The sequence below is a fragment of the Alosa pseudoharengus genome, unplaced genomic scaffold (genome assembly GCF_046254945.1).
Source record: "Alosa pseudoharengus isolate Yale_2024_CS ecotype anadromous, Long Island Sound unplaced genomic scaffold, YU_APseudo_1.1 YU_APseudo_1.1_scf_9, whole genome shotgun sequence".
Lineage (NCBI taxonomy): Eukaryota > Metazoa > Chordata > Actinopteri > Clupeiformes > Clupeidae > Alosa > Alosa pseudoharengus.
Genome location: NW_027468881.1, coordinates 29,800,669 through 29,812,059, shown reverse-complemented (window position 1 = coordinate 29,812,059; position 11,391 = coordinate 29,800,669). Strand labels below are relative to the sequence as shown.

The 11,391-nt window shown below is 43.5% G+C and overlaps 1 protein-coding gene across 1 annotated transcript in view; it reads right to left on the bottom strand.

Moving 5' to 3' along the window:
- Nucleotides 1-1,087: 1,087 nt before the first annotated feature.
- slc9a8 (solute carrier family 9 member 8) overlaps nt 1,088-11,391 on the bottom strand; it is a gene marked incomplete in the record, with an annotated part of 42,864 nt that continues 32,560 nt past the window's right edge. The window contains 3 exon segments of the mRNA XM_076276165.1: nt 1,088-1,998; nt 4,021-4,167; nt 5,969-6,189. Of these exon segments, the coding sequence (XP_076132280.1) occupies nt 1,885-1,998; nt 4,021-4,167; nt 5,969-6,189 (482 nt within the window).

Here is an 11,391-nt window from a genome sequence, read left to right as displayed (position 1 = left end):
TCTCTCTCTCACACACACACACACACACACACACACTCACACACAGCAGTGGGTCTACTCGAAGCAAAGGAAGAAATATAATGAAAAGTGTAACAAGAGCAGTATTCCTATTCTTCATTAGAACACAGATCTGGTCTCTTTACATAGACACATACACACAAATACATGGAAATGTCAACTTGAAGGGGGAAAAGAACCTTGGTGCAAAAAGTTCCACTCCAAATTCATTCAGTCAGATAGGGGTTGTTTACACATGCACTCTACATGGTTTCAAGCAATGCCCTGCTGGAGTGAAAGAAACTATTAAGATATACACCACAAAACACTGCCTGCCATAACATCCTCAGAGTGTGACTGGGCTCCCTCACATTTGCTCCGCTCCATGTTATAATTAAGTTGTTATCAGAAAATGGGACTGTATGGAAACATGGAATGTACGTGTACTGCATACACACAAAAACACACACACACACACACACACACACACACACACACACACACACACACACACACGTGTTGCTGCCACTGGATTCCACCTTAGGGTGACATCAGTGTGTGTCTGGCACGGCCTGGTCAATAGCATCTCCAGCGACTCACTCACTGAAGAGTGTAAGGCTGACAGCGGACAAGAGATAGATATCAGTTCAGCATTTTCTTCTGTGTCCACAACCCCACCCCACCCCACTACACACACACACACACACACACACATTCAAACACCCCAATTAAAATTAATTTCACATATTACAGAACCAGTCCCTGGGCAGGAGTGTGTGTGTGTGTGTGTTTGTGCAAGTTTTTCTCTTTGACAGACTCTATTAGACGTCGCTTCAGATCCGCAGTTGTCACAAGTAAATCAAACAAAACATGAATAAAATAATCAGTATGAGCAACTTTGTGACAGTGCCGTGCGTGAGACCTGTCTCTCCCAGCACCGGGGCTATAATTACAAGATCCCATCCATCAGCATGCAGTCCAGAAAACACACTCACAGCTCGCTAAAGTCATCTTACGAAGGGGATTACACACACATACAGAAGCTCCTTGTGATGTTTGCGGAAGATTAAATGAGAAATGTAGAGGTAAACAGAGGGAGGGTGTGAGTTTTATTGTAACTACTGATTGCACATTATAAAAGCATTTCCTTGACATAGAAACATTCATAATGAAACTGATTTCTGTTTCCCTAACAAAGTATGGTCATTATCTTTCATCCGTAATGCATTCATTTGTGTAAACAAATAATCAAAATAAAAGAATGTGAAAGATTTGTTGAAGATATATTAGCTTTATCCCTCGCCCAATAAATACAAAACATTACCAGTATTTCACATGAAAAGTCGATATAACGATCGAAAGTCTAAAGCAAAAACATTCACTAGCGCTGCCTTCCCTCTATAAGTCTGTCACACAAAGTGAAAACAAGAAAAAATAAAAGATTAACAAAGGAGTGACACAACATGAGGGTTTCAGAGGGTTACATCACAGAAAAATGACAGTTTTTGAGTTTCATTACACCTGCCCTTTTTTTTAAACAAGAAAACGTAAATCCTTCAATGGAGTTCCCGTAACAATCCCAGTTCACCTTTTTTTCATTCAACACTTCCACAGTGTTAGTTAGTCCACCCCCACACCCCATAACAGTTGTGTTGTCCCACAGCGCTCATTACACTGCTGCCTCATTTGGCTCAAGTGGTACACTCCAGAGGAGGGTTGTGCTGGGTGGGTCAAGTGGTTGGGATCCACCAAGTGCTCATGTGCAGATTAGAGAGGCCAAGCCTCTGCACTGGTAACACTGACTGCCGTTGGAGTCAAAGTGCACAACTTTGACTCCTGACCCTGCCTTGACCTTTGACCTTTGACCTTCATGGAGCTCAGAGGAGCTCAGAGAAGCTCGCCCTCGTCGTCATCGTTCTCGGAGCCAGAAGGGCCCTGTCGCACCTCCTCATACCACTTGTTGGTCAGGCTCTTCATCTGGATGCGGCCGTGAAGCAGGTCCTGGATCAGACGGATCACATATCACAGAGATGCCCCATCAGGATCCATAAGATAAAAGCATTAAATCTACATCATCAACATCATCATCATCATCATCATCATTAACATCATCATCATCATTAACATCATCATCATTCTGTGTCTGCACAATAGCCGCCAGGCACTTCAATGCAAAAAGCAGTCCCACATGATTCGGCTTTTGACCCTTATGTGAACTCATTCTGATAATGATTGTTGAACTCAACACTATTCTAGTCCTTGTTCTGGGCTCGTATTCACAAAGCATTTTATCTTACCATTAGGAGTACTCCTAAAAAAACTTGCACTAAAAGATTTTAGCTAGGAGTTTTCTCTTAAAAGTTATTCACAAAGCCTTTCAGACCTACTCTGAGTAAGGAAAAATGACAACTCCTAAACTAAGAGTGAGTCTTCGTTGCTATGGATGACGTCATTACTCATGCACAAGCTTGACTGAAGTGACCACCTTGATTGGCTGATGATTGTAAACCGGGAATGATTCCAAACACCTCCACTACGATGATGAGTGACAGGTGACAGGTCTGAAAATGCGTGCGCTACACAAGTAGTGCGAAGGACGGAAGATGATGAATAACTGAATAAATAGCCTAAATGAATAAAGAGTAAGGCAAAACAAATAGTCTAGTAGCCTAATGAAACATACGCATTAATTATTTGCAAAATGTTTTTATTTTTAATAAAAAAAAAAAAAAAATGTTTTAATTAATCTGTCACCATATGCCTATCCCTGTTTGCAAAGAGGAGAACATTTTAATTTGATTCACAATGACACGTTACATTTGGTGTGCATGTTGACAATAAGTAGGCTGGTTTTGGTTGTTGTTGGTGCCGTTATTGCATCCCTTAGTTATGCCTACAGTACAATGCACCCGCGATTGGAAGCTCCTGTAACATTATGATGAAAAACAGTACATTCATGTTTATTTCACTTGAATGTTTCAATTTTTGCACAAAACTATTAAATGCTACATAGGGAATAGGCTAGTCTAGTAGTTGATATTACCATATGCCTTGTAAAATGAAAAAAAACAACAACGACAACAACAAAACACATACCATTTAGGGGTTTCTCCTAAATTCGCCAGTTAGGAGCTACTTTTAGCCTTAAAATTCTTTGTGAATAAGGGCCCTGGTCTGCTAACATTTCACAATGTTAAACTAGAGGAAAGCAAGAAGTCTCCACAGCACATGATCAATACTGCCAATATTGGCCAACATCCCAGCCTCTGTTTCAGACTATAAAGCAGCTGCTCGTATAGGAATCAACTGACTTTAGGTCAAAGATTGGCTCCTCAGAACATTAAAATGAAAGTAGCAGAATTGATGTTTTTGACGTACAACAGTTCAGTAGTCAAATCAAGCACACAACTCAAGGACTTCATCCAGCCCAAAGCACACAGAAAGACTTGCAAGTGCATGTTTGAGACACTCAAAGACATATTGGCCTCAGTCTGGACCACACTCATTCTCAGGCATACTGTAGGCTCATTAGCAAGTCAGACTCATTAGCAAGTCTAAGCCATCACCGGACTACAGTACTGGAGGATGGGCCAAACCTTCGAGCACAAGGACCCAGGAGCTCATAATTAGTTTACAGTTCTGGGCTTCTGTCCCAGATAAATGAGAGTAATGAATGAGGAAGTGTCTAAGCTGGAGGACTGAGAATCTGCTGACCATACTGCTTCAGAGAAGTTCCCTTCCCTGTTACACAGAAAGATGCTGTAGGGCAAGATCTTGCCATTTGGTATGTTTTTTGTTGTTGTAAGTTTTCTTTTATTTTACATGGCATATGGTCATATCAACTACTAGACTAGCCTATTCTCTATGTAGCATTTAATAGTTTTGTGCAAAAATTTAAACTGAAAAATGGATATAATTTTTGAGGTGCATTCAAGTGAAATAAACTTATGAATGTATTGTTTTTCATCATAATGTTATTTCATTTGTTATGTAGAGATGGGCCATGGGAGAGCCTGCACTGACCTCCTGGGTGAGCCTGCGAGTGAAGAAGGGGTTGAGGTACTTGGCATCGAGCCACATGAAGCCTTTCAGGTCCTGCCTCTGGACGATATGAGCCTCATACTCCTCCTCCGTCAACTCAGACAGGTGCTCCGACTCGATGGTGTTACCCTGACAGCCAGAGAGAGAGAGAGAGAGGATTAGTTATAAATAAGAAGTAGAGAAAAGTTAACCTTTTACAGAAGTTAACAAAACGTTTCTTGCGTTAACAAAAATTGAGTCTGTGCTGTTGCCCTGACATGGTGGGAGGGTGAGAGAGGTTAAAAGTTATTGGAGCGATGCAGGTCAGCACTAGAGAGTAGCAAACATAATCCAACAGACTCAACAGAGTTACCCTCGCATGAGGACAGGAGAGAGAGAGAGAGAGAGAGAGAGAGAGAGAGAGAGAGAGAGAGAGAGAGAGAGAGAGAGAGAGAGAGAGAGAGAGAGAGAGAGAGAGAGAGGCAGGAACAACAGGAAAGAAATTCCCCAAAAGCAGGGGAAAAAATAGCAGACATTGACTCAAACACAGCCACATTGGTGTAACAAAATAAAACAGATACTATTAAGGCAAACAGCAGCAACAACAACAAAAAATAAAAACAGGCCGTTCATCCCTAGTCAGCACGGTGTCCCTTTTGAACAGCGGCTGCTTTGAAGTGTTACATCACGTCGAGCCTTTCATCCTCCATGGGGCCATGCCACAATCAGTAAATATCCTTCAACTGACCCCCAGTGGACGAGAGATCTATCTCTCTGAGGAAACACCGCTGGGCTGGACACACACACACACACACACACACACACACACACACACACACACACACACACACACACACACACACACACACTCACACTCACACACAAACACACACACTCACACACACAGGACAGGGGACTCTTCTGGCAGGACATAAAGAGAGGGGTGTGAGACATCAAGTGTCCTCCGCCCTCTGGACACGTGTCTTACCTGACGCAACTCCTTGAAATAAGAGAAGGAGAAACAAGAGAGGAGAGAGAAGGGGTCGCAAATAGCCCTCTCTCTAAGAAGAGCTCTAATAACAAATGAGCGGAGAGGGCTCGCTGGGGCCAATAAGCTTTTGCCCTGGGCAGGCCGCACTTCTGCATGATCAGACCAGACAACAAAGCACTCAAGAGTTTCAGTCAGCATCAGAGCGAAGAGAGCGAAGAGAGAGACAGAGAGGGGAGTTTGTGGGATAGGGTTGGGGGGGGTCTCAAGGTCCTTGGAGCAAACGTGGCACTGTTGGCCACAGACTTCATCAATCACGGCAGCAGTCATTGGGTCTGATGGGCTGACTGGTCCAATCAGAGAACGCACAGGACACTGAGAGCAGGCTGGAGGGGTTTGAATGAGTGTGTGAGACTGTGTGTGTGTGTGTGTGTGTGTGTGGTCTGATCAGACAGAGTGCGCCATGCAGTTTTAAAGATTATGTGGTCCTTTGGAATCTTGATTTCATATTGAAACATTTCATGGTCAGCGAGGGGGCCCCAGAATGAGGCTCTAATGAACGAGCTGCAAATCTCAAGTGGGACCAACAGACTCTTAATATGACACTTTTACATCACTTTACATAACATATTGTACATCACTTTACATCACATCTGTGAGTATCACAGTGACAAAACCAATCTGATGGATACAGGCCGAAATCAGTCTCTCTCTCCCTTACACACACACACACCAATGTAATGTGTGTGTGATCAGAAGACAAATGTGGTCAGCAGTGACAATATAATGACACATGGTCAGACCAAACACAATACACACACACACACGCACACGCACACGCACACGCACACGCACACGCACACGCACACGCACACGCACACGCACACGCACACGCACACGCGCACACACACACACACACACACACACACACACACACACACACTCACACACTCACACACTCACCATCTTCTGGGTCTTGCTAAGGTTGATGTCTTTCTTGTTCCTGCGTCGAGACTGACTCTCCTCGATGTCCATGATGCGGATGAGGGGCATGGTGCCTCCGCCCATCAGCAGGATGGTGAAGAGCACAATGACGATGGTGGTGGTGCCGATCAGCTGCCTCTTCTCAATGGGCTCCAGGCCCAAGTGGAGGCTCAGGGCGTAGGGGATGGCCCCGCGCAGGCCTGCGAGGGAACAGGAGTGGACAGAGAACCAGGGGCTTTGAGCGACAAGTCGGCAGACAAGGGGCAGCCATGGCCTACTGGTTAGTGCTTCGGACTTGTAACCGGATGGTTGCTGGTTCGAACCCCAACCAGTAGGAACGGCTGAAGTGCCCTTGAGCAAGGCACCTAACCCCTCACTGCTCCCCGAGCTCCGCTGTATCCGGCAGCTCAGTGCGTCAGGATTAGCGTGTGCTTCACCTCACTGTGTGTGTTCACTGTGTGCTGAGTGTGTTTCACTAATTCACGGATTGGGATAAATGCAAAGACCAAATTTCCCTCACAGGATCAAAAGAGTATACTTATATATCAGGAGGAACATGGGGATATAAATAAGGCAAAGAGCAGACAGAACCCCAAATAAGGGAGGTGGATCAAAGAAAGGAGAAACAAGAGGCAGCGAGGTGAGAGAGGCAGGAGTCAGGGGGTTATAGACCAGGTGGAGGCTCAGGGTGAAGGGGATGGCCCTGCGAAAGTCTGCAAGGGAGGAGATGTGAGGAGCAAAGTTCAGAAGTAATGACAGAAGAACCAATGTGAAAAACAGGAAAGTGTGTGTATGTGTGTGTGAAAAAGAGAGAGAGAGAGAGAGAGAGAGAGAGAGAAAGGGAGGAAAAAAGAGAGGGGGAGAAAGAACCAAAAGGGCAATTTGAACAAGGAAGTTGGGATTACATTTAGAGGAGGCAGAAAAAAAAAAAGTGTAAATGGGGAGAGAGAGAAGTCTTGGACATGATGAGCAGGGAACATAGGGAATCAATAGCTGGGCTGAGTTGAGTAAGACCCCAGGCAAGACAGCAAGGGCTAAATGAGCCTCTGGACGTCCTGTAACGAGTGCAGTAATGATGATGGCAATCGTTAAGGAGCTCATTACTACTCTGATTTACTGAAGGTTTGTAGAGGCAAAATTGTCTGTGTGTGATAAAAAAAAAAATGGGACTCAGAAGGCAGTCATCTAACTGACTGTACCAAAATGTACAGTCTTGAAAGAAGCAAAATGGCACATTTATGTTTGAGTAACTGGATTCCATAGGTGCACTGAAAGAACCAGGGCTCTAGAGTGTGTTGCTCATCTACCCTGACTATGGTATTTAATTCATTTAGGCCTACTCTTAGGTTTAATATAATTTCTAGGATCGCCACTGATGTGAATGATCACACAATATTCATATTACTGATGGCATCAAGGTGGTGGGGGCCCCAAAATCAAATCAAATTTTTAAATCGAATCGAAATCCTTCACTTGGTATCTGTACCGAAACAATAATTTTGGTATCGTGACAACACTACCTTTGACCATACTCAATCTCATGTTAGGATCATATCATGATCTAAACTAGAGACAGGGATGGGGCGGGTCTTTGTCTCTGGCTGTGATCAAGATATTCCTGTACACTGCTACAGGCTGTGTGTATTTGAAATTGTGACCTGAGCACCAGAGAATCAGCAACGGATAAAGGAAATAAATGTGACAAAATAAACGAAAAATTAAGCTAATAGTTTTTTTTCCACTAAGAAAAGTAGGCCTACTGTTCTGCCCAATGCTGCCATTCCCGGTTCATGCTCTGAAAACAGCTTACACACAGAATATATATGGAGACAAATAAAAAGGTGACCTTGAAATTGTGGCATTAAAGGCAACACGATTAAAAATTTGGGTGCACCTAAATAAAAAAGTTAGGCGCACCAGTGCAATCAATGCAAAAAGTTAGTGTGGTGCCCTGAGGACGTATTTTTCAGCTCTACAAGACTGTACATACACATAGAACAGGAACTAAAGCCTTAAAAAAGTTGAGAAAATACCTTCACCAAAAGTATTTGGGATTTCTTATTTTACCGATATACCTTTTAAAATGTACGCTCAAAGGTGTATCATGTTGAACTGAAGTGCCAAAAGAGTAGTAGTAAAATTATGTAGGAGGAATGACTACATTTTGTTGGTATTTGTTGGAGTCCTCATAAGGGGCTCGCTTTCTGTCTGGTTGTGTTGCTGATCAGATCATAAACGGCCACGGTGACAAAGAAAGAAGCATTTGTTGTTAGAGAACCCATCATGAGTGTGGAAGGATGTGGGTCTGGGACAGCAGACACTACTGTTGAGCCTTCTGGAGGTGTCGTGGGACGAATTCTACAAAACACAGATGAAGGAGGACGCCTGCTTGATAACCCCAGTGAAACGCTCATGAAGGCTGCTCTCTTAATCTGCATCTGGTGAAGCTGTTTGTTTGCGCATGAAGGTTACCATTTTGGTGATTTTGTTTTTGTTGCTTTGGTTCTTTGATTGGGCATTCGGGCTACTGGCAGCGCAGGTGGTACAGTGAAGTAGGACCATTACGGATCCTGGGTACAACATGCAGCACTTTTGCGACAGCCACCAGCCAACTGTGCATTGTCAATGTATCCTGGTTCATGTTGTGTAATGTTAAATAGGCTTAGTTGTTGATTGGCCACTGTGGGTAATCCATTACCGACAGCACAAGGAAGTCCTGGTTATATCTAAAACTACCAATCCAATTGCATCCATTGATTATGCTTCACAGGGAGCAAATCATTCTCCAGTATGTCATCTAGAATTTATTTTACCTCAATGCTGACCCCCTCTGTATGTATGTGGTAACAACAAAGCACTCAGAGAAACATACAAATAATTAAAGCAGCAAAAAAACACTATTAATGCCTGTTAGAACAGCATCATCAGTACAGTATAATAATCTATATGAACAAAGTGTTACAACTTCAACCTCAGGGTCGGGCTTCACCCTGGTAATGAATAGCTTTTAAAGTGACTTTTCTCGGCTGAAGAGCTTAATTTGCCTTTGGTGTCCCACAAACAGTGATTCGTAGTGTTTACATCAAGTACATGGAGAGTAACTGAAGCGTGGCAAAATTGTCTTTCATGCTTCAAACGGCGCACATATGAAAGGGAGGCTCACGGCAACGAGAGCGCCAACCACGCCAACCATTACTAATTCACTCTCAGCCACGGAGAGAGAGCAGAGCAGTGAGTCACATTGGTGCTGCCTTTACTTAAAGGAACCATATGTAAGAAATGTGTTTCAATTAATCATAAAATGGCCCTGATATGTCACTAGACATTAAGTTCGCTGGGATTTGTTTTCATGCTAGTCGAATGTGACCAGTTTTATTGCAAACCGCTTATTAGCGTTAACGCTAGCCTTCGGGGCACACGTACAGAGAAAGAAATCGCTATTTCTATACCATTAACAAGGCTCAAAATAGCCCCACACTTACACAGTAGCATAATGAGGGTCTCTACATGTAAACCGAAGCATTGAGAACTTTGTAAGTGTACAGGCAGTTTATTAAAAAGAAACACATTACCGTTGACGTCTGGTTCACATACAGGCAGGCGCCTTGGTTACAACTGGGATGTGAAGTGAATCTCGGGTGAAACGTTGTTGCAGAAGGACTGTGCAAAAGAGAAGCACTGAACGCAACAGGAGACATAAGAGATGGCAGGTTATTTGAACGAATTTGAAGACATCAAGGATGAACCCTTATTGGACGTCCTTATCTTTTCGAGTCGGAATACCAACGAAGAGCTGCGGGAGCTCCGTGAAAGGGCTATGAGAGAGAGAGCTAGAAGCTGTAGTCAATACCACACACAGGCGGCGGCGATCCATAGGCTACCAGAGGGACATGGATCCACTAAGTAAGTAGCCTACACTACACAAGTTATGTTACATCGGAGCTATTATTTCTGATAGGCCTATATTGAGCAAATTACGTTTGATTTTAGTTCACATCGCCTGCCTGTATATGTGAACCAGACGTGAACGGTAATGTGTTTCTTTTTAATAAACTGCCTGTACACTTACAAAGTTCTCAATGCTTCGGTTTACATGTAGAGACCCTCATTATGCTACTGTGTGAGTGTGGTGCTATTTTGAGCCTTGTTAGTGGTATAGAAATAGTGATTTATTTCTACTGTACGTGTGCCCCGAAGGCTAGCGTTAACCGCTAATAAGCGGTTTGCAATAAAACTGGTCACATTCGACTAGCATGAAAACAAATCCCAGCGAACGGTCGAACTCGGTACACATGTGTTATTAACCCCTAGGTTCATTTTGCGCCGGAATTGTCCTTTAAAGGTGTAGGTTTTTGAACGTTCTAAGTTCCGCAACAATTGAAGGTTCTAAAATTCTATGTTGAATTCAATGAACCCAGATATTCTTTAGAATGTTAATTTCCCAACATTCCCGTCACACCGGTGTGACGGTACTCCTTTAAGGGTTAAAGGAACCATATGTAAGAAATGTGTTTCAATTAATCATAAAATGGCCCTGATATGTCACTAGACATTAAGAAATCATGTTCATTTCAAATACTTATATCACTGACAACAGTAGTCCGGCCAGGATATTGCCTTTTAAAAAGTGAAGTTGCAGCCCTCAACTGATGTTGATGTTGTGTTTTGTCATGTCATGTTGTGTTTTGGCCTGATGCGCCACCCTCTACCTATCTACGAAGTCAGTAGTGTTTTGGCATCCGGGTTGGCAACCTCGAGTCAGGGGGGAGGGGGAGGGGATACACCGCTCTACAGTAATTTGAAAGTGATTGCAGTACCAGTTTTGGCCACAATCTTACATATGGTTCCTTTAAGCGTCCCTCACTGACCAGTGGCTAGAGAAGAGGAGACCCTAACCATCAGACAGTGACATGGGGGGGGCAGGGGCGCCTTAATACCACCTGAGGCCCCTGGGCTGTATGTTTTTAAGCCCCCCCCCCTCCCGCACAAATTAATTATGATTAAATGATACCCGGCCCGCGATCTGACTGCCTATTTAGGCCTACATAACGTGCGCTTTTGGTTAATATAGCCTATAACATGCAGTGTAGCCTATCATTATTGAGCCTATGTAAAACCTTTACATAAACAGGAACAGAAAGCCCTCCTTAATCACGTCAGCCTACCCCTGACATCTCTTATCAAAAAGGCTAGCCTACTGCACAAAAACAAGCGTTGAACTCTTACAACACTGGCTGGCTAAGTTAAAAGATGCGTTAGGCTACACATATGGACGTTTCAAGCTTTTCAAAAGTGCATGTGTTTGTCGTGTCGGGGTGTTCCCCAGGAGGTTTTTTTTTTTTTTTTCCACTTAACACACCATTTTAACGCAGCTTGGGAGGGACATAAATACTTTTAGCCTA